Raw genomic sequence first — 24,636 nt, forward strand, 5'->3', positions numbered from 1 at the left:
CTGAATTTCTTGCTTATAGTATAGAATAATGACCATAGCCAGATCTTAACTGCTCAAAGGAAAAGACTCAGAAGGAACAAGATTCAGTTTCTAAAAGTTCTCACTATGTCTTGCTTTACATATACGTTTTTTCTTTTCTTCTCGTCTTTTGTGTTGATTACTACATAGAGAATGTTAATTAATAGGTGGAAAATCAAAGAAAAAGGAGAGAAGGAATGACCTTCGATGTTACTTAAATCAGCTCTTGATTAAATTATTAATTTACTGTACATGACCTTAAAATTATAATTACCTTAGTTCCAAGGTAAATAACCACTTGAGCTCATTAGTCTCACTTTAAAGCAAAAGGGCATTTAAAAATATTTTGATACCGAAACATTTTCTAGAAGTACTTTATCTGACCTATACCCTTTAACTCCCCCTGCACAAGTCACCTCTGAAATACTCGGTTTCCATTATTGATCCTAAACACATTCTCCCACCCCTTGTCCCTGCTGGTTCCCATCTGTGCCCTCTCCCAATGCCACCTGATGATATATTTGGAAAGTCAAGGTGACTCCTCTTTCTAATCAGTGTTCATCAACATGGCTGAAAGCCTCCTGAAAAGGGGTCCCCACAGGTAATCTGATGATGACAATTTTCTCAGTAGGAGAGGAGAGACAAGCTCAGGCAGCAGGAACCACCCGGATGCGATCGGAGCACAGAGAAGGGATTTCAAGGTGGAACGACATGGCTGCTTGGCTGGGGTCTGGGAACAGCCCCGGGTAGCCCTGGCCCCTCCTCTCAGCACAGTCAGGCCAGCTTTCTTGGTCTCCAGCTGCCAGGGTGTCCTATAGGACCACCCTTCTTTAAGCCCCACCTACCTGGCCCCTTCTCAGACAGTAGTAAACAGATCAATACGAGCCTGGAGAAATAAGTACAGACAAGCAAACGCACATAGAAGCCACGCTTCGTTTCCAAATCTCTACTTTATCTGAGCATAAACTGACCTCAGCGCACCAGACGACACATGTACACTTTTGAAAAGGACATGAACACATCATCCACCTACCTTTCCGAAAACTAAAACACCGTTTGATTCTTCTGTATGTAGTTTTAGCAATGAAAGGACTTGCCGCCAAAGCACCTGAGGGGCGCCCCCCGGGATTTCGGTCTTCAGGCATCATACGGCCCGAAGTTCCGAACCAGTTTCAGGCTTCGTTTAAACCCTGCCTCTGCATGGCATCGGTACCCCACAGGCACTCCTTCCCATGTTAGTCTATTTGTTGGGTTTGAAGTGCTGGTTCTTAGAACTTGAAGATTTGGATTCTCCAGGTCCCGGATCAGGGTTAAGTGATCACCTCTCACTTACTTCTTTTTAGCAAAAACTTCCTTTTCTCTTGACTAATCCAGGGAGTTTTTAAGGTTTGTTTTTTTTTTTTTTTTTTAAGTTTTTGCAGACATTCCAAAATGTCACAGCCAAAGGAACCTCAGCAAGCAAGCTGCGCCTCCCATTCAAACAGCAGGAATTTTTTTTTATTATTCTTATTAAGAACTGTCTTCTCAGCTGGAACTGGGAGGGACTGAGATTCCTCTGCAAAGGTCAGCAAATAGCCCTGAGCAGGGGGAAGGAGGAACAATGACCAAAGGCCCCAGGGCTACTTCAGACTCGTCCTTGCTGGCTCCTTTCCTCTGAGTAAAAGGACAGGCAAATCCTGGCACCTTCTCCAGAGAGCACTTCGGTGCCTGCTAAATTCTTTGCAGAGAACTCCCCTGTTCCATGGGTTGCACCCCCCATCCTGTGCTGCTCTCTGCGGGCTGCTCCCTGCCGTCTTCCAACTCCCGGGGCTCCCGAGGGAATCGCCACGTCACAACAGTCAGTCGGCTGCGCGTTCCAGGAGGCTCCTCGGATCCGCGGTGGGGCTGCTCTGCGGGGAGCTTCTCCTCCCCCCTCGTCCCGCGCCGGCTCCCCCTTTTCTCAATGAGAGCTGGGCGGGCGCTGGCAGGGCTGCAGCTGCCTCGTCACCACGCTGTGGCTGCGGCAGCCTTCAGTGCCCGCGGTCACATGCAGCAGGTGCAGTCACAACAGTGTGTGGGGGGTGGGGGGCGGCGTGCCACGCGGCCCAGCGCACCCCAAACCCCTCGCTTCTTCCTTTGACTTTGTGTTGACTCGGCTGCCTGCTCTTGTCTTGTAAGCCACCTTTCCAGCTGGCTGCCTCAGCCACTCCAGAAACCAAAGAGCCCCAAACCAAGCCCGAGGGGGTCAACTTTTGACCCCTTCCTTTCTGCATTTATTCTTTTTTTTTTTTGGAGATACTTTGCAGTTGTAGCTATTTGTGAGTGCTGATTTAAATGTGCATATCATTAAAACATGTGTGTCTTTGGATTTATGTGTGTGTGTGTGAAATAGAAATAGAGTCCAAATTTTAGCCACAAAGCATCTGCTGGTATAACCACAAAACAAGTTAACTCATGGGTGTGTGCGTTTATACCTTTGCATTCACATATATTTTTCTGGCTATGGCTGCAAAACCAGTCCTGTTTTCAATTATCTCCCCTGCTCTTGCAGGCACCCCAGCCCCCATGTCTACCAAGCCAATCTGTCCCACTCACTGAACAATTTACTCCCTGGGTTAATCATTCATCCACCTGGCTGTTCCATGAGCAGATCTGGAATGCTAGTGCTTTAACCCCAACTGACCCCCCAAGGCCTCTGGGTACCTTCCTAACCAAACTCTGCAGGAGCAGCGTTGGAAAACCTGTGAAGAGCGTGCAAGAGATACTCCCCTAGAAACATCATCACTCTGACTAGCATGTCCAGATGCGCAACATTTTGTCACTGAGGGAATCATTATGAATTATGTCTGCCTCATGGTTCAAACATTGTTTTTACTTTCTGTGTCACAGCGTGCAGCTAGGAAAATAAGACACCACGAGGTATCACTCAGTGCTACCAAGACACGGTGGTGCTGGATGCGAGGCTCCTTGGCCGACTCACCTGAGCCCTGGTATGAAAGGAACACGTGTAATCCCAGGACTCTGGAGCTGGAATGAATCTTAGCGAAAACAATTTTGTCCAGTGGTCTTATTTCACAAGTAAGAAAACCAAAGGTGAGGGTGGTAATTCCACTTATCCAAGATCACACCGTGGTCTGTGTCAGAGGCAAGAATGCACGGCCTCTTAATTAACCCCTGCTTGCCCACATGCTAATTATTCATCACGAGGATTATTCCCATTTAGTGTTTTTACTGCCTTGATAAGTCTCTGACTCAACTCTTTGCATAGGAGGAGGAAAGACGCAGGAAGGACCTGGTTTTGTTCGCAGCTAAGGTTGGGCTCTACACTTAGAGCTGATGGACGGTGAAGGAATTCTCACTGCCCAGATCCTAGGCTGGGTACTTCCACATCCATTGCTTCAAAAACAGTCAAAAAGAAACCCAGCCAAAGAGGCAAACATAACCAAAACAAACCCCTGAACTCTTCCAAAGTTAAACACATCTTTGGACATACCAACTTTTGGATCGGACTTTTAAGCAGAAACCATATGCTTCTCAGCATTAGTAACAGGGAAGCGACTGTTTATGGGGGTGCAGGTTAAGCAGATAACAAAAGTTGAGGTATCTAGAGTCAATACTGAAATTGGTTATCAGTCTCGGTTGGTAAGAGAGGATGTCTACTTTCTGCATTTCCACTGATTCCCTTCCTTTATCTGAGTATTTGTTGTACGTTTGCCTTGTTTCATAAAAAGAAATATCCAAGTTCTGTATTTAATGATTCTCACCTGACACTTTAATTTCTACATATTGAAAAGATAGGCGGACTCTTCAGCTATCTGCCATATTTTACTCAAATGTCTCATGCTGAAATGGTAAAGAGGGACTATTTTACGTGTATAAACGACCTGAACAAAGATTAGCTTCAGTGCCTCATGAAAAACTTTAGCTATTTAAAAGCACAGGTTGTAAAACTGCAATATAGACAGATGAAGCTCCTGCTCTGTAATAAACACATTTAAAATGCACCCAAAGGGGGTATACAGAACTTGACAAATCAGGGTGATAGGTCTCTACAGATGCCATTTCTTCAGTGACCACAACAATCTTTGAGCAGTGGGAAGGAGGCTGGACACCAACAGTTCGTTATTGAGAAGTAACAGTCTCAGATTCCATGACTCAGACAGGAAGGGGAAATGCATTCTCTTATGGAAAGCAATTATGGTGACTCAGGAATTTTTTAACAGCTTTACCGAGCTGTACTTCACATCGCATAGAAATCTCCTGTTTAAAGTACACAAGTCAATCGTTTTTCGTGATAGTTTTTAGCATACTCAGATATATGCAACCGGTATCAGTTAATTTTAGACCACTTCTTCCTCTAAAAAAGAGATCTCATTATGATTTGGCTATCATCCCCTTCTGAAACCCTTATTCCCCTACCCCAGCCCTAAGCAACTGTTAATCTACTTTCTGTTGCTATAGAGTTCTCTGTTCTGTACTATCGTATAAATAGAACAATATATATGTGGTCTTTTGTGACTGTGTCTTCCACCTAGCATACTGTTTTCAAGGTTCATTCCCGTGTAGCCTGTGTCTGACCTCACTCTTTTTATGGGTGAATAATCCATTGTATGATTGTTTATCCCTTTGTCCATTGAGGGACATTTGGGTGTGGCCCCTTTTTGATTATTAGGAATAGTGCTGCTATAAATATTGATGTACAATTTTCTGTGTGGACATAGCATTTTTCACTTCCCCTGGATACATTCCTAGGAGTGCAAATTTGGGGTCATATGGTAACTCTATGTTTAATCATTTGAAGACTTGCCAGACTGTTTTCTGAAGCTGTTACAGTTTACATTTCCATCAGCAGTACAGGTGGGTTTTGATTTCTCCACATCCTCCCCACTGCTTGTTATCACTGCGCTTTTTGATTGTAGCAATCCTGGTGTGCCTAAACTGGCATCTCATTGTGTGTGGGATTTGTGTTTGCCTGATGACTGGTAACATTGAGCATCTTTTCATGTGTTTATCGGCCATTTGTCTATTTTCCTTGCAGAAATGTTCAGTCAGATTCTTTGTCCATTTTTTAATTGATTCTAATTGGGTCAATATTTTGATTTGTCTTTATTTTTGAGTTGTAGGAGTTATTTATATATTCTGGATACAAGTCTAAAATCAGACAAATGATCTGGAAATAATTCCATTTATGGGTTGTTTTTCACTTTCTTGATGGTATTTAGATATTTTGAAGGACTCAACTATATTCTACTTATCACACTTTTAAAAGCTTTTTTTTTTTCCTATACTGAAGAACAGAGTATCAATAAGGCATAGACTTGTAATTGTGGGTTTTTCACTCTCACAGTAGAAGTAATAGATCACACTTCTATCACACCCTAACCCTAACCCTAACCCCTAACCCTAACCCTAACCCTAACTCTAACCCTCAGGAGCAGGAAGAAGCTCACAAGTCAGAAGACACGGTTTTCTTCCTGCTTATGTTACTCACAGGGTGACACTTGGCAAATCCTCTTTCTCTCAAGTCTTGATGGGCTCATCTACAAAATGTGAGGTTGAACTAATAGAGCTCTTTTAAAATATTCTTAAGGGGTGAAAAATATTTTCAATGAAATGATAAGTGGAACCTGAATACCTAAGATAAATAAAAGGTTTTTCAGTCATACACATTTATTGTTTACAACTCAAATTTCTTTAAAATTCAATCAAGTATAGAGAGGCTATATTAATACAAATAGTTGAAACACCAGATTATGGGCAATGTTTGCAATCTCCCGTCAGGACCAGCATTCAATCTGCAATAACATTAGAAGATTCTAATGTTCAGATGAACCACAAAGGATTTCTTGCAAATTGAAGGAGTACTTTAAGAGCATGCCTTGCAACCCTATAACACTCTTCAATTAAACACAGAGGGCAGAAGATTTATTCTTTAGAGCATTGTTTCTAGTTTAAGCGCTCTGTGCTAAACTATATCTCTTTAAAAGTAAATCTGAATCAGGCATTTGCGAAATCCCGGAAGCATATTCTGTAAGATAAAGCATATAAACCAATCAACTACTAGAGCATCCCTTCCAGGTTCATAAATTTGCAGATTAATATATAGTCCTTGCCCGGTCCCACTGAGATCTCTTGTGATATCCCTGGGCTGACAGGATTTCTTGTGGCCACTGATTTGGTGACGTGAACTGAATCTCATTCATTTTCCTCGAGAAAAGGACACATGGAAGAGGAAGAAAGAAGGAAAATAGCACACTTGATGGAAAGAAAAGATCACTTTTAGCAGATATGGAGAATCCTCCTGAACTCAGAAATCTGCTAACAGAGGGGAAAGGTGGTCTTCCGAAAGAACAAGAACTTTAAAAGGCATCCCCTTGGGCTTCCCCATAAGTCCTTGACCCTGAAGCTAACAGCAGACCTCTAGCTGTTGAGTATGGGTCGCTGACGCATAATCACGAGGAATCCTCTGTAAGGCACCGGGTTGGGATCTCAGCCCACTTATTAGACATTCTATAGTATGAACAGGCCGACCATGTAAGTTGTCACTCAAACTAGGACACTGTGAGAGGGAAAAGTAGCACCATCAATAATTAGCCTGAGGTATCAGGCAGATTGGGAGGAATGGTTACCCTGGGTACGAACCTCTCCCTCCCTCCACCCAGAGGAGATCCGGCTAAAGAGCAGCATCCAGACACGAATCACTGCTTTCGTAAAAGAGCAACGTGTCCTCCAGGCATCTTTACTATTTTAACACTTTTCAAATTTTCAAACGAAGCTTTTGACGTTATTCTAAAATGTAAGGTGATCGGTCAAAGAAGCATCTAATACGTTAAGAGGAAAAGAAAAAATCACTTCCGAAATCGGGATGCTGACAACACACAAAAGAGAATACAAAATAAATACGAACATTGTGATTGCTTTCCTAAACACGAAGTTGATTTCATACCATTGATTATAGCTACAGCCACATGAAACAATTAGGTTTTAAGTTCTTGGAAATACAGGTTGGTTACAGATGGGCTATGTTGAGGTCCTTATTTATTTGGCTCCATTTATTGAATTTTTCTTTAAATGTTTTTTCTATTTATATCATCCTATTTTATATTCCTTGATATAAAAGTTCACGTCTTTTATCCTTCCTTCCTCCTTTCAGTTCTATCCACAGCACCACATAGCTTATTCTTCACATGATTCATTCTCTACACTGCATTAAGTAATACTAAAAAAACTCTCAAATCCAACTATTTTCCTAGTCGTAAGGCTTCTTCTTTTTAATCTGATAATCAGCAGATTGTCACCCAATGCTTTGCTACTCATCTTTGATTCCACCGAGCATCTAGGTGCTGAAATCTCTTCCAAAATGAATAGTCAAAATGTTTTTTTTTGCTCCCCATCTACCTGTTATTAACTTATCTGTATTTATGGTATCAGGCGCATAACTATGTATTATTAATAAAATGGAAAAATCCAAAATAAAAGAAAAATATTCAAACCAACTATAACGGAAAACATAAAAAGCATTTAAAAATAATAAATTAATTGAAAAAATATTACCCCTTTTTCTAATTCAAAACACTCATGGACGAAGGTTGGTTATTCATGACATTTGACCTAAAGCAAACTTCTAGGAGTTGCTTAGACGTGTGTCTAAAAGTAAAGGCATAGTTTACTCTTTCTTTTAACCTTCATCCACCTGGAGGTAGGAGCTGACAGTGACACTGGCGGGGGGGAAAGATGAACAGGGTTGGCCTACCTTTCTGTTTTTCTGCGATTTTAAAATACACTCACCTCCTCCAAATGGCCCCCATATGACTCGGCGGATGGACCTGACCCAGTCTTCCATATCATTCTGGGTGCTCGCCATAAGGAGGTAGCTCTCATGATTTGCCGTCATTCGCTCCCGATTGCCTCCTGTAACAGCAGCAGCAAACAGTAACGCCTGAGTGTGTGCTCCGTGGAAGACGGCCCGTCAGCAGCCTCCGAGGGGATCTCTGCGGTAGAGACCGTACCTAACGCAGCTCGCACTAGGTTCCACCCAAGGAATCGGAAATGTTTACCATGGTTTCAGCATGGGGGGAAAGAAAACGTCTGCTTAAAAAGGAAAGGCTCCTCTGTCTCCAGGAGAAAGCCAGCAAACAAAAGTCATTCCCCAAACAAAGCCTAGCTGTTCTTTGGTCCTAGCAACAATCCATAGGCCTGCATTAACTCATAATCCAATCTATTCACACTGCGCTGCTGAATAGGGGAAAAAGAGCAAAAGGCACGTGAAGGATGGAGGAGTGGGCCACAGAGCCGGAGTTGCCGGCCGAAGCAAGTGGGAACCGTCTGACTCTGCTCACACAGTGAGGCCAGCGGCTCATCAAGGCTGAGCGTGGGAGTTCCAGAAAAGGGAGACAAGCCACTTGGGAAAAACAGAAGAAGGCATGAGCCTGGCCCGTCGCAGTGGCCAGATCAACACCTAGAGGGCCCTCGCCTCACAGGTGAGCTTTAGGAAATCCTAGCAGTGCTTCCAAGCTTGGCAGCATCTCCTACTCCCCCGCCTCCCACCCCCCAAACCAACTTACACCTTTGAAAATCCCTATAATCTCTAATATCAACTTTGACATAATGCTGGAGGTCTTCAAGCATTTTTACGTTTAAAGGGGTTTGTCTGTGGACAAGTATCAGTGACTGCTCTGCTTGACTCTCTTTGAACAGAATTAGGGTTGTTCGCAGAGGAATCATGAAGAAAACAGACCATTAAGTACTTAATTGAATTCTGATAATATTTCAGTATTATAGCAACTTCTAAGGTGCTCAAACAATTTATGAACAGTTGATGTTCACCCGGTGCGGTAACCTTGCAGCTTTGGGTTGGGTTAACTCACTTCCAACTGTTTCGTTTGTTGAAGACATGGTAGTTGTTTGTTTCTTTTTAAGGCCATGGCAGATGCCATCTGTTCTAAGTCATAACCCTTCCGCTCTGAGAGCCCGGTCCGGCACCTTGCCACTGAGGGGGCTCAAAAACAAACACCTTATAAGGAGCTCGCACCCTTCCATGTACAATGGGTCTCCCCACTCCCTCTTCTGTCACACATTGACCTCAGTCACAACATTGAAAACTCTAGCCATTTGCATTTGTGACCTCAGAATTTCATACACACACCCTAGGCTGAGAAATACAACTCTCCTAGCATTGGTATAAATTCATACAACAGGTGGAGGTCAGAGAAGGGCAATACCTTGAAGCCAACCATGTGAACAACCAGCAGTAGTGTTTTATATATCAGTACAACTGGACTTGGGGTGGGGAGGGCTAGGGACCACATCAAATCAGTTTCCTAATATTTACAAACCTCTTGAATAAACAAGATGAGCCTTCTCACATTAAAGAGAACATCCCACTATTAGGGAAACAATGACCCTCTCGCCCCTCTAGGTCCATCCTAGGTCAATTACCACTTGAAACAACGTGTACCTGAAAAAGCATAGGTTCAGGAAGTCAGAGAAAACTGAGCCGAAATCACAATCCCTTTTATATTAGCTGTATGACTTCTGGGAAATCATAAAATATTGGAAACTCAAGATCTTTAGTCAGGCTTTAGAAATAATAATCCCTATACAGTAAATTTTGGTGAGAATTAAATGAAAAAGTAAATTAAAATGCTAGCACCGTGTTTGGCTAAAAGAGAATTCTGTAAATATTAATTCGGTCTGATTTAACTGCTTCCTACACCTACAAATGCAAAAAGGACGTATTACATTAAATTTGACCTCAGAGATATACAACTAGTCTAGTGTGCTAGTTAAGTAGGGAAAAATTAGTTAATAATATTCATACATGGGAATTCTTTAATAGACTATCTTTCTTTTATACATAACAATGCACATTAAAATTGTCCATTGTACATGTATGGAAATTTGCTACACATTAATATGTACATGCATGACTATATCACATATAAGTGGAAGAAAGAATTAAATGACAAATTAAAAAGATGCTTCATTTGGCGTGGCACAGTGCTAAAAATTTATTCTGTATTCTGATCCACTTATGAAAAATTACCATTTTGAAATCAGAATATTTTAATTATTGTCCTTCCCTGGAGGATGCTTAGCAATTCAGACAGCAATATCCTGCTGTGTCCCTCCCAGCCTCAGCAGAAACAGCCCTAGTAATGAGAGTGAGTGACAGCCTCTGGAGTGTGTTTCTGCCTAAAAGCAGGGGACAAAGAGGATGATAAATACAACTGGCCATTATCCCCTGACTTTTCATTTGATTCTCTCTCTCTAAAAATGATGCTGTGTGTCTGACCCCGAATCTCATTTTGACTGCCAATCAGGGATATGAAATTGCACCCATGGATATAGATCTTGATTCCTCAGTGAATTAGCAAGAGGGGGAGAAGGTTTAGAAAAACTTTTTCTACGAATCTCAAATCTCGGTGGAAATAAAAGACTGATTGCTAAGAACGTGATTACAACAATTAGAGATATCTATACAGCCATGCATTGAATTCTCTGTACTAAAGTTATATGATTTCTAACTGGAGATGCTGTCTGTTCTAATTCATAATCCTTTAATTCTAAGGGCCTGGCACTGTGCCTTCCCATTGAAGAGTTTCAAAGACGATACATTAAATGTATGATGTGATCAATGTATGAATTTAATTTTGACTTTCAACCATGCAGATCAAGTTTCACTCTGTTTATGAATCCTTCATGGGGCTTAATGTTCCATTTAACTATTGGTGAATCTGAAGTTCTCTCAAAAGGTGAAATTTTAAAAAGCAGCCTGGGATGTAATTATCACGGGATTGAAAGCATCGTAGTCACGGTCATCTCAATCCACGCACATGTGCATATACAGACGTACAGGGTATAACCAGTACACACTGTCCATTCTTAAATTCTGCTTCAACATAACTATCTATGCAAGCTTACTTTTTATTTTGATTGTGTAATACTATCATGATGGTGAATTTGCACACATTTTGAAGAACACATATTAAAGTCAATTGTACACACCTTTTAGATGTTGCCTTGCGTTAGCAGCAATGCTTTAGTGCTAGTGTTAACACTTCGCGTGCTTGTGATTTCAAGTTAACCAAGTAGGTCACATCATTCAATTTTACCTGTTCACATGTAACTGAAAATACGTGAAAGCATCCACCTTTCACTGGGATCGTCTATGTGTTTGCATTTGATGTGAATTGTTTCCCTCCCAGAAATAAAATAAATTCTCTGAAATAAAATACTTGCCACGATTAACTTGCACAAAATTTCAAAAGTAGGTGAAGAAAAGCCTAGTGAACTTAGTAGATTAAGGAAAAGCTTAATGTGAAATTTAAAAATAGGTTTAAAAAAATCTACATTCAAGTAGATGCACAGTTAATTCAAAAAAGAAATACAAATATTGACCATGTGAAAATTTCAACTCCTCTTATAATTATAAAATAAAAAGATAAATCATGGGGGGCCATTCCTGTGGCATGGGGAAGTTCCCAGGCCAGGGATCGAACCCAGGCCACAGTAGCAACCCAAGTCACTGCAGTGACAACACTGGAGCCTTAACCCGCTGGGCCATAAGAAAACTCCAAACAAAAGATGGTATTTTGAATGAAAAACTTTGCAAATAATTTTCAAGTATTAAGAGGAAATATTGGAGACGGTACGCCAACAAAACGCTCAGTGCTTATAGCAGTATGGATAATATGCCTTATGCTGCAGTCCCTAAAACAGGATTTTGAAGAATACTTATTAATATGTTTTCATTATATACAAGGTATTAATATTCATTTTATTATATACAAGGAAATATAAAAATTACAAATAATATTATCTCTAGAGGTAGAAAGACAGACAAATAAGATCTTATGATTTTTAAAATTTTTAAATTTGTTCTGTCTTTTTAGGGCTCTTCCTGCGGCATATGAAAGCTCCTAGGCTAGGAGTCAAATAGGAGCTATAGCCACTGGCCTGCTCCACAACCACAGCAACGCCAGATCTGAGCCTACAGACGGCTCAGGGCAATGCAAGATCCTTAACTCACTGAGCAAGACCAGGGATTGAACCTGCATCCTCATGGAAACTAATCAGGTTCATTACTGCTGAACCACAGTGGAACTCCAAGATCTTAGATTGAAATACACAGTAATTTTAACAATGATTGTCTGTGACTGCCAGGATTAGAAGTTTTTTTGCTCTCCTTTCACATTTTTCTGTATTTTCCAGATGTTCAACCACATGTTGTTTTGGAATATATAAAATTGAAAAGAATGATAAGAATTGCATGGTTATGAAAGCACTAATCCATAAAAAACCAAGGTGAGCTGGAGGGTAATCACCACTCATCTCACTAAGTGCTTCGTTTTTTTTTTTTTTTGTCTTTTTGCCATTTCTTGGGCCGCTCCCGAGGCATGTGGAGTTTCCCAGGCTAGGAGTCTAATTGGAGCTGTAGCCGCCAGCCTACACCACAGCCACAGCAACGCAGGATCCGAACCGCATCTGCGACCTACACCACAGCTCACGGCAACGCTGGATCGTTAACCCGCTGAGCAAGGGCAGGGATCGAACTCGCAACCTCATGGTTCCTAGTCGGATTCGTTAACCACTGTGCCACAACGGGAACTCCACTAAGTGCTTCTTAACATTGTTTGATTTTGGGAGTTCCTGTTGTGACTCAGTGGTTAACGAATCCGACTAGGAACCATGAGGTTGAGGGTTTGATCACTGGCCTTGCTCAGCGGGTTAAGAATCCGGTGTTGCCGTGAACTGTGTTGTAGGTCGCAGACGCAGCTCGGATCCTGAGTTGCTATGGCTGTGGTGTAGGCTGGTGGCTACAGCTCTGATTTGCCCCCTAGCCTGGGAACCTCCATATGCTGTGGGTGCAGCCCAAAAAAAGACAAAAAACAAACAAACAAAAAAAACATTGTTTGATTTTGAATTCTCACTGATATACCTATAACCTCTTCTTCCTTTTTCCCTAAATACATCCCTGAATACATTCCCGCAGAAAGATTTGGGTCAGGAGCCCAGCATTGCTCAGAGTACAGGCTAGTCAAATAACTAGGACTTTCTCAGTGAAAGGGACTGCTATCTTCCTTAAAGAATATATTTAAAGAAATACTTTATTGAATTTATTGTGTGGAAATTTCCCCAAAAAAGTCACCAAGGTAGATCTTTTTTTTTTTCTCCTTGGAGAAAAACAGTTGTAAATTGTCAATAATAATAATAATAATAATAAATCAGAAGTGAGGTATTACATGTGTATCATCGCAAATAAACAAACATTTAAAGCTATACAATGAATTATTGGTTTGTACTTAGACTTTAAGACAAGTTGCAGAAGGGAAACTGTGGTCACGAACATCCGGGTTTGGTTTCAAGCAAAGTTCATGATATACACGTTAGGGCATTTCGGTGAACACCTCTGAAACTGCTAATAATTTCAAGGGCAAACCGTTTCCTCTTTCCCACTTACAAATCAGGCCAATCGAGACCTACTGTACTATCTGTGTAATTAGGGCTTACAGAAAATATTTCAATGTTCTAAGTAGGGCTATTAATTTTTACCATGCAACTGCAAGGTCTTAATTTTTTAATTATTACTTTCTTCAAAGCTTAGTTTGAGTCTTTATTAGGAGAAGACCTCTAATGATAACCTGTAAGATATGAAGTCAATGCTGAAGCATATCAGTGGAATATTACTGAGATATAAAAACATTTCTTCCCTTTTATGGAGACGGCTACTTGGAAAACAACCAATGTTATTATATGAAGTACAAGCAACAAATTATAAGTTTCTATGGATACTATCACCGCTTAAAAACAACAACAAAAGTAATAAAACAGCACATAATTTACAAAATAAGGCCAGAAAACAAATGGGCCTTATTCAATATCGCATTTACTTTTTTTCATATTGTTTTGTGTATTATAGAGATATTGTTAAATGAAAATTATGAGTTTTGGTATATGCTTTGCTAATCAAGTTTTTTCCAAGTATTTCTCCCTCAAAGGTTAATTTCACAAATATCACAGCAGCAAAATTTCAGTGCAATGTGTCAACAGAAAAGTTGCATTAATCTTTAATGAGATTTAAAAAATTTTAAAACCCCTTAAACCAGAAAATGAGAATTAATTAAAGGCCAGTGGCTGTAACCATCATTCTGTTTGTAGTTTGTAGTCAGTACACAACAAACACATTACTAGATGTAGTCTTACATTTTAATAATATTAAAGCTGCCTTTTAATTTTATGAATACTTTATTATGCTGTTTTATGTATTTCTCATACCCCTTACTAGGGCACAATCTCTTTACAAGAAGGAATCCTCCTATAATATAGAGCAAGATTATGTTTAATCTGAAAGTAGCTGTAAGTAGACATTTATTAAGCGATCATAGATTGATTGGCATTTATTAATTATGGTAGATTTCTAATAATTAAATTTAGAAATGATTTATTGGGAATCTGTTTACACAGCTACAGATATAGAAAGCACTAACCTAAAAATTCTGTACTCTACAAATTATTTCTGATTGCCTTTCTGCAAACTTCACCATAAGACATATCCAAATATGTGACTATTAGAGCAAACTGCTACCTGGATCGAGATGCAAAAACAAATATGTGCTTATAAAGAGGTACTGAAAAGTGGTTAATAGTTAGGACAGTGAAGCCAGACTCCTCAAGTTCATATCACTCATTGACTAGCTGTGCGGTCCCTCTGTTTAAAGTGACGGTGATAAGTGTACTTGCCTTATAACATTGCTGTGAATTAGTTGGAGGAATAATACCATAAAATATTCTGTATCGTGTTGGGACATGGGATGCTCTGCTGTTACTGTTATTGCCATGAATCATCACTTTGACCCTAAAATTTTTAATAAATTAAATACCGATAATTTGAATCCTTTAAAAATGCAGGAAAGTAGCTTACTTTTGGAAAAGCATTCTGAATATATTTGTTTTTTTTAAGAAAAGTCTTTTTATAGGAAAGTAACTACTGATTCATCTTTCAAGTAAATATTGATTTTCATATTTGTCATGGTTTTAAAAGGACAATTGTAATACATTTAATTTAAATGATTAATGAAAAAGTTTGAGCCTTAAATAGGCATAGTTTATATTTCCACTAATTTTTCACATTTCTCAGACTTATGTTTTCAAAAAATCTATTTGTATTGAGCACGTTAACTGTAAAGAAGATATGATTTATTACATTTTGAATATAGTTGTTTCCCAGATCGCACTGAGTGGCCAACAGGATCTCAGTTTAAATCCAACAGTCTATTTTGACTTTCACCTATGGTAGAGGCCTAGAACCTAGTCACTGCTTTCTCAGCATCTAATTAAATATTTCTGATTAAAACTTCTGAGAAATAAAAGTACAACATTTCCTTGGAAGAGCCAGGGTATCCAGAATTCATGTCTTCTAACTTAGCTTGGTTTGGTTCAGGAGATCAATGAATTTAACATCTTATAGAAGGAAGGCAGCTGGAAGAAATGACCTGTACGTTCAGATCAGTGTCACACCCGCCGTGATGATACAGATGGAAGTCACGAATGAAAGCAAGTCCTAATGACATCATCTACAACCTGCAGCACATGGAATGCCATTCCCAGTTAAAGAAGCAAGGCAGACAGTCTGTTGACTTGAACGGATCTAACATTAAAAGCATTTTTTACTCAGGAGGTCCCTTAAAACTATAAATGATGACCTTAATACTGGGGAATATTGGCAAATTTTGGAGAAACGTCTTGGAGTTACACTGAACTTTATATTCCATATAAACATAGCAAGAAACATTTTACTGTGGCATTTTCAGTATGAGATGAAACCGTGGTATGTGTCCAAGAGGAAAGGAAGAAAGGAGAACTTGTTAGAAATGTAAATGCTTGGGCCCAAACCCAGCTGAATCAGAAACCACGGTGGTAGAACCAGGTCACATGTGCTTTAAGACGCCTGTCGGAAGATTCAAATGCATCATAAAGTTGGAGAACCAATAACGTGTAAGAGAAGTTGTTATAACAGGCGGAGGCTATCATTTTAGAACTTGAGTGTTTCAACCACACTCATCCTATTAACTTGTATCCACATCTTATTTCTTATTCTTTCACTGACAGCCACTCAGCCAGAAAGTACTAGGCTTTGAATCTATGAATCATATAACTTATCTAATTGCTTCTTTGCATTGTAAATGATTAACACTCTGCAACTAGTTTTGCAAGGACATGTCATTCAAGCTGGGATTACTGAGTCTAACAAATTTGTGGGCCTCATGCATTAAAGATACCATACTTCTATCAGAGCAAATGTTACAGCATTTATTTTTGTACTTGAATACAGATTCATCATCCCTCTTTTCTTGATGCTGAGAGTTTCATGAATGAAATAGGGCACTGACTCTGGGTAGACATGCCATTTTGGACGATCTAGATTAGACTGCTGAAATACATTTAAAAAATCCTCTCATATCCCACTCCTTTTGCTGTTTTGGAATGGCGCAAATAGCAAGATTAATAATAATATCAGTTGGCAATTGTAGGGTAAGTTACTTTCGTATCGCTTGTTTTATCTGGTTTCTACAATAACCCTGAGAAGTAAAGCAGAACGTTCATTCCTTTATTCAATGCATACTTATGGAGCCCCTGTATTGTGCCCGTCACTCTTCGAAGTGGTGAGGATATAGCAGCAAACAAGACAAAGGCTGGAGTACAGGGCTGACGTCTACACTGAAAGCATAGATTTGGAAGTCACCAACATGACAGTATATAAAGACACAGACCTTGATGAAACCCCCAGGGAATACTGTAGCTAGACTAGAGCACAAGAAGTTCAAGGGAGCGCCGACTTTTAGAGATTGAGAAAATAAAAGGAATCTGCAATGTGGAACTGAGAAGGTGCGAAGGGAAGCAAGAGGGACGGGGTAAAGAAAGTGATTAGATGAGTCAAAGTGATCAGATGAGTCAAATGCTGTTGGGGGGTTAAAGCAAATGAGGACTCGATACAGATCAATAAGGTAGGGGAAGCAGGAGCCATAGGATTAGGCGACACGGAGATTATTGGTGACCTTGAAAGATCAACCAGGGCAGCACAAATAAAATCATCACTGGAATGTGTTCCTGAGATTGTGGAAGAGAGAAAAGGAAACAGCCAGTCTGAACAACTTTTCCAGGCATTTTCATGTGTAGGGGGGCAGAGAATGAGGGGCAGTAAGGGGCGGGTAGGGGGTTTGTGAGGACAAGGGGACTTAAGAGGAGAAACATTACAGAATATTATATTCTCATGGGAATTCTTCACTGGAGAGGGAAAAATTGAGGATGTAGCAGAATGGAGGGTTAAAGACTCATCTGTATTTCTTTAAAGTTGGGCTCAAAGTTTCCCACCCTCCTCAGTATCTTTAATAAGGCTTGACCATTAATATAATTGATTTCCTCCAAAGGTTATTACTTTCAAAATACGTAAAACATTTAGAAGAGGATCATTGAAAGAAGAACGAGTCACATCAAGCTGCTGTTTCTTCACAGCTCTGTCTAGGGGCAACCTAAGAAAGGACTTAATTCATCTTAAATTGATGAATCATTTTTTTAAAAGTTCAATTTTACTAGCTTTATTTGAACACAAGTTTTAGGTGTCTGCACAATGGGAAATTTCTGGCAACTTCATCTAATTGGAATAATTTTCTTTATACACTATTAGTTTTAATTGCCACAGATGCTAATTACCCAATTTTACATGGCAGCAGTTATATAAAGTGTGTTTTGGTATATAGAAAAAAATTGATGTTTTAAAATAAAACGCTATGATACATAGCTCAAAATTGAGTTATTCCGCTCAACAAATGGCAGCGAGTAATTGTTGTGGTAAAATTAAGAAGAACTCTGATTTAGGTTTAATTTTGTTCTCTCTTAAGCAATTAAAATTAACTTTGCAATCAGAACAACTCAAGTGTACACTGTGTTTTGTTTCCCATAGTTCATGAATTTTCTGAGTTTCATGAGCTTTCATGTATAGATTTTTGGGAAGGTAAGACATAAAATTCGTCTTAGGGATCTGGAATTTAAACCAAGCCTTTCAGGTAAAAGCACACTACTTCACAGAGCGCTCACTCGTATAATGTGTCAAAAACCTAAACTGGCAGGATTATTGGTGTTTCAGAAGTAAGGATACTTAGGAATATTTTCCTAACTTGCTTGATGTAATCATATTAGATACTAACCCTATGATTTCCTCAAGTGTAAGCTATTTCCTCCATAAATGTGGAAAAGAGTCCCCATAGTCACACTGTTAATTCCTCATCCCATGTCTGGGCTAAAGGGTCTCACCTAACTGACCCATTCTAATTACAATTAATTCCAAGAGCCTGCAGAAGGAGTAGGGTCAGAAGGCTCCCAAATTGACTTCAGACATAGAAGTTCCTATGAAGAATACTATGCCACATCTGCTTCTTAATCCAAGTTGAGAATGGTTAACACTGTCAGAAGCACTATGCAATGCCAACCTTCTCTCTTTAGTTCTCATACTGGTGATATGAACACATGTTTAGGGTACTTTCTTTAAAAATAAACACACATGAATAACATACAAATAACTGCATTGGGGTCCATTACAGATCATTTGATCCTTAAAACATAACTTCTTGTAGACAAGATGTCTCAGTTCAGTCTTACCCATTTCAAAAAGCTGAGTTTCCTTTCAAATTTTCTGGAATTAAAATATTTCACTACTTATGATAAGTTAGTCCTTCAACTTTCAATATCACAATGACCATACAATGAGGATTAATAAGTCAGATAGGAAATTTTATTATAAAAAGAAGTAGTATCACTTCAGTGCAAATCAGTTGGTGAAAAGATAGTTTGAAACCAAACAGAGTATGTGTGGGCAGAAGGATATTTATGATGTCTAAAGGCTTGAACATAATAGGTTGCCAAGCAACTCGTGACCTACTTGGAGAGATTTTGGCCAGTCTCTATGTCTGCCCTGGAAGGTGATGGAAGTGCTAATGAGAATTAAATATACAGTTTAAAAAGATTCAGGGATTTCAATTAGTGTATAGAAAATGTTTAAATATTTAGAGAAATCTAATTCGTCAAATACATGTTTACTGAGCTTTAACCAAAAACAAATAAAAGCTATTTTCTAATCACAAAATATAACTCTCTAGATTTATATATAAATAAGAAAAATGGAACTACAATTGAAGACTCAGAAAATGCTAGCCTTCTAATCTTTAATTAATGGAATATTAATTTAAATAGAGTATAGATATACAATACTAATAACTATAGTATTGAGGAATGTCTAACAAAAAGCACTCCCCATAAATAATTTAAGAAAAAAATCCTTAATGGACACAGATTAATTTTAATGCTCAGAAATACATTAAATCCATCTTACCAGAAGACTAAACTTCTTTCTTTTTATTTCAAATTGGAATCAATCTGATTAGTTATATAAAAATTATTATAGAAGTGTTTTCTTGGGCTTTTTAAAAAGTTAATTTTATAATTTTAGATAATATTGAGTAAGCAAATGGATGAAAATCTAAAATTCTTCCTTAAAACTATGACTTTTCATAACCCTTTGCCATCTGGAAACATAAATATGGAGTCTTATTTAAAAATCACTTACAACAAATGAGAGCCATCTTTTTTTTTTTTCTTTTCAGGGCTGCACCTGTGGCATATGGAAGTTGCCAGGCCAGGGGTTGAAAGGGAACTGCAGCTGCTGGCCTACACCACAGCCACAACACTGCCAGATCTGGAGCCACGTCTTCGACCTATACCACAACTCACAGCAAAGCCAGATCCTTCATCCACTGAGTGAGGCCAGGGATGGAACCTGAATCCTCATGGGTACTCGTCAGGTTCAGAACCTGCTGAGCCACAGTGGGAACTCCAAATGAGAACCATCTTAGAGAACCATCATAAAGCTAAAAAAAACTTAAAATATTTCAAGAATTCCTTTCTACTTCTCAAAATAATCTGCAACAACTTCCAAAACATTAAAAAATAGTGAGTGTCCTTAGCAAAGAGAAGTATAATGTCCACTCAGAGGACTGAACAATTGGGCAGGAACAATACAGAATGTTTCAAGTTCTCATAATTATCCACTTAGCCACAAATATGCTAAAAACTGAAAAAGCCACCTGGACTTTAAATGATTGTTGGATAACTGAGTTCAAATGAGAATTTCTTATAATTAAAGAGAAACAAAGGCAAGAAAAAGCCCCTGAAAAAGCTGTCAGACCTTCTACATTGTATTCATTTTTTGTTATGTATTATCTTTCATATCTAGCACAAATATCTACTTCTTTGAATTCCTAAAGCTCTGCCGTTTTCTAGACACATGCAATAAATTAAAATTTGATCCTGCCTGCTGATAGATTGATGCTGTGTAGCTCATAATTTTAAATTGAAGAGCAATCAGCCAGAATCCACAAGTCAATTCAACTCAGCATACCATTATTAATTAACATTTAATGAATACCCGTGGGTGTCTGCAGCAGCATTACAAGTCAGGAAACCAGTTGCTGTTTGGGGGCATGTAGTCTAATTCATATCTAATTACCAACCTAAATCGGGTTCAACTCTGAATACAGACTGGCAGATCGATGGGCATATTGCTATAGAGGCAAGATTCCTAAAAACAAACCCATGAGAAATAACAGAATACTTTTCAAAATATAATTTAAGAAAGCGACTGAAGAGCTCATCGATAGAGGCCATCTTTCCTGATCTCTTTTTTGTGGTGAGTGGACATGGGGGCAAGGGCACAGCATGAATGGACAGACATACATATCTACACATAAACACCAAGATTAAATTAAAAAAAAAAAAAAAGAAAAGGGATGTGAAGCCAGGTGGTTATTGAAGAAGAATGTTTTGTAGTTGAAAGCAAGATTACATCAAGGTCATTGAGTTTCCCTTCAGTGGAGTCCATCAACACCAAAGTTAGCAAATTCAATATTTTAGATAATAGAAAAACCTGAACCTATGCAGGAGGGATGAAGAAAGCAAGCCTGAACTAGCTGTAACCGTTGTGGAAAGATCTTTCTTTAATATGTGGACAGAGGATTGGAGAATTTCATGACTCTATTCCTTGAACCTTATTATTTGTTGCTCTTGAATATGCACAGAAGCTTGACCTAAAATATACTGGAACCCACGAGGAAGACCTCCTGGTGGTTTGCAACACACTACAGAGGACGAAGTGAGCAAAAACAGGTGAAATTATTCACTATCGAAATGAAATGCCAGCAGAGAACAACCATAAACAGGAAACAGTGGGAGTGCTTTACCAACTGCTAGGTAGCAATTTCAGTGCAAAAGAAAAACAATAAACTTAAAATTAATTGAGTGCCACACCTACTTAAATTTTACGTACTTTCAGGATTGCCAAGGCACTGTGGAGAGTACAGAAGAGAATTTATGATATGCTATCTCCACCAGGACATTACAATCTCATGAAGGAGACAAAACATGAAATGGAAGAAGATTACAGAGAAAGCATGAACTGAACACAGTCAGGTGCAATCCTTTATGAAACAGAGAATTAAATGCACTGTTTAATAAGAAAGTAATAAGTAAACAGTCACTTTTCAGGAAGAATGTTCTGAAAGCAGGGGACTTTGAGAAGTGTTTTGACAAACAGTTTCAAAGTTGAGGTGGTGTTGCAGACGGGGAGGGAACACAAGTGCATGAGGGCACAGCGTGTGTGAAGACCTGGCTGAGCTGGCCCTTCTGCAGTGAAGTCTCAGACTGAGTTGGCTTTCACATGCTCTGGATTTCCTCCAGCCTATGTCTGAACTCTGAGAAGCTCCTCAGCCCCACCAGAGCATTTTCTGGTCCCATTTTCTTGAGCCTTCCTAAGTTCTTCCTGTTTATTGCCATCATTTTCCAGGTTCAGGGTTGGCAAATAATTGCCCCATTCTTAGAAGCTTCCTAAACTAGAGAGAGTAGCAACAGGGTGTCACTTTTGGGATGAAATCCTCATAAGCAACATGACATGGCAGGCACCAAACCAGGTCAGATACAAGGATGATTAGGTCATGATTCTTGTTCATTAGTAGTGAGTGTGTCATCTAGCAAGGGAAATTAAGAAGTATAGGAATATCCACTTTTTACTCTTAGTAAAAGCAGGGGCATTGTGAGTAAATACAATGCTTACACACATACCAATGCATATACATGCTGACACTTTTGCTGATAATGACAATGTGTCAGACAGGAATTCATTTGCACATAAAGCTAGAAGAAAAGAGAAAATATATAATGTTAAAATCATTCAGGAAATCAATTTTAAAAAGAGTAAGAAGTGCAGCATCCTTGATAAGCATCAAATAATACTTCTTTTAACTGAATTCATCCGGATGCATCTACTTAGTTTTCATAAAGGGATTTAGGTGAGAAAAATCTATTAAAGATTTCAATTCATGTATAATTTTAAACAAAATAAACTAGATTTGTTTGGCTTTCCAATAGTAAGGTGGCAGCTACAGGAATACCAAAGGATAAACTAGCCACAGGGGGGCTTTCTCTTTTTTTAGAACGTGGGAGCATATGAACACTAGGAATAAATTAACAACTACAAAGAAACAAAGTGGTAACTTGAAAATCAAAAAAAGGGGCTCAGAATTTGATCAAGGCTGAATCCTGATTCCACAGCAAGATGTCTGACCAAGCAAGATTTCATGCAAATCATATATTTTTTTTCATCTTGCATCTACAATAAAGATAAAAAAAAAATCAGTCACTTCTTTGCGTATTCAGTCTACATCTTTATCAAATGTGCCCTCCTGCCAGGACTTTAACCTTCTCCTTTATTTAAATTAGCAATAATAAAAAACCCTCTCATTCATAAAGAATGATGAGAACTAGTGGGTGAGGGGACTCTGCCCTGAAGAGGAAGGACAAACCTATTCAGGAGACCACTCAGGTCACGAAGCTCAGCCACCATCTGCCTTATCCTGCTCCTCATGAAATGTGGGCTGTGACTCAATCTGTTAATTGATGCCAAACAATGCTGAAAACTTTCCTGTTCAATATTCGGCACTAAACAATCTCAAGTACTTGATGAAGTTTGAGATTACTGTTTACTTATATGAAATGTGGGGTCTATGTGGTGAGTTTCTTCCCCTACAATTTTCCAGAGGCCTTTTGAGTTTTCCGCATATGTCAGTTTGTAGAGTCAAGATGAAAATGGTACAAAATTTAAGGAGCACCAAAATACTCCATAATTAATGATATTTTATTAACATATTTGATAGAAACAAAATACAAGAAAAATGCATCATGAGTGAAATATCAAAATAAAAGCAGGGTCCCTATTACTGATTTTCCCTTTTGCCTTAGGTTCCAATGCCACTGTCACTGATCCTGGCCTTGTTAGTTTGAATATTATCAACCCCAACTAGTCCTTCCCTTCTAAACCCCCATTTCAGCCAAGTAAGCATACTCCCTGCCCTCCAGATGGTTCGTCATTATTTATTTGACTCTGAGAAACAGCAGAGAGTGATAAAAGCAGCTTCTTTATATAAGTGATGGGTTTTAGCATGATGGAAAAATCTATAATGGGCACTTTGTATGCTAGGCGTGGTAGTCATAATTCTGAAATATTTGTGATAGGCTTTCACTATCTTCTCTGAGAAGAATGAAAAAGAAAAACAATGCCTGCATAGTTCCTCTTATAAAGCTCCTGCATATAATACAGCTCCTGGACTAAACAATATCTTTGGCCTCTAACACCAGGTTCAATACAGCTTAGCAGTGACCTTGGTCCAAGACGACGGCCTGATTTCAGTTCCTTCTTGACAGATGTCCGTGTACTAATTGGTACCCAGGTGACAGCATCATGAAGCCAACCAGGAGGAATCAAATGTGAGCAGTAACCCACGGACATAACTTAAGATCATCTATGTGGTTGAAACCAGGCATGTGAAGCTCTACTTTCCTTTGCTTCCTGAAATGTAAGGGGGAAACGGACTGCTTCCCATGGTCTCACTGTCATGATAACTTAAGGCAGAATGCTCTTGGTGTTCGTGTAGGAATAAGGGGCAACAGTGAGCTTATGTTCCACATATGATTGATGTTCAGTGGAAACCAAACGTCAGGGAAGCTTTTCTTCATGCCAACATTTGGAAGCAAAGCTCTTCGTTTACGTGCCTAACACCTTCAATCAGATTCACTGTTAGGTAAAGAGCATAGGGTCATCTTCTCAAAGGGAAGAAAGAATTGGGAACGAGAGAGGACGGGGCAGGTGAAAGAAGAATGGAGAAAGGAAGTACATGGTGTAAATACAGATAATAGTTGTAAAAGTCCGTTATCACATCTGCTTTTTTTTTTTAGTAACTTCCAACAACAGATTATATTTTCTGAAGAAAAAGAGGATTTAAAGAAAATTTCTTCTACTTCAACAAGATAATGCACCTCTGTGCCGAGCTTAGTGACTGGCCCATGTGACGTGAGGAGATGCTGATTCACAAATCACCCTCTTTTTTCTCCTTCTCTGGAAGGTAAAACGAATCCTTCTTTGCCCTCCTTTCTTTTCCATATTTTCCAGTGCTATGGAAATGCTTTCTCCCTTAGAATTATGACTGTATCTCTACCTTCAAACCCAGAGCTTCTCTAGTATTTTTTCCTAATGGACAA

The 24,636-nt window shown here is 39.1% G+C and overlaps 1 protein-coding gene across 15 annotated transcripts in view; it reads right to left on the reverse strand.

Moving 5' to 3' along the window:
- Nucleotides 1-24,636, reverse strand: part of ARHGAP24 (Rho GTPase activating protein 24) — a 744,099-nt gene that overhangs the window by 63,150 nt on the left and 656,313 nt on the right. For 11 of the 15 annotated variants that reach the window (XM_021100782.1, XM_021100783.1, XM_021100778.1 and 8 more), the window contains one exon: nucleotides 7,786-7,908. The exons of 3 other annotated variants lie outside the window; for them this stretch is intronic. In XM_021100782.1, coding sequence (XP_020956441.1) covers nucleotides 7,786-7,908 — 123 coding nt within the window. Of the gene's footprint in view, nucleotides 1-1,051; nucleotides 4,437-7,785; nucleotides 7,909-24,636 lie in introns of those variants that run through there. One more of the 15 variants, XM_021100786.1, reaches the window with a different exon arrangement.

Source organism: Sus scrofa, chromosome 8 (assembly GCF_000003025.6).
Source record: "Sus scrofa isolate TJ Tabasco breed Duroc chromosome 8, Sscrofa11.1, whole genome shotgun sequence".
Lineage (NCBI taxonomy): Eukaryota > Metazoa > Chordata > Mammalia > Artiodactyla > Suidae > Sus > Sus scrofa.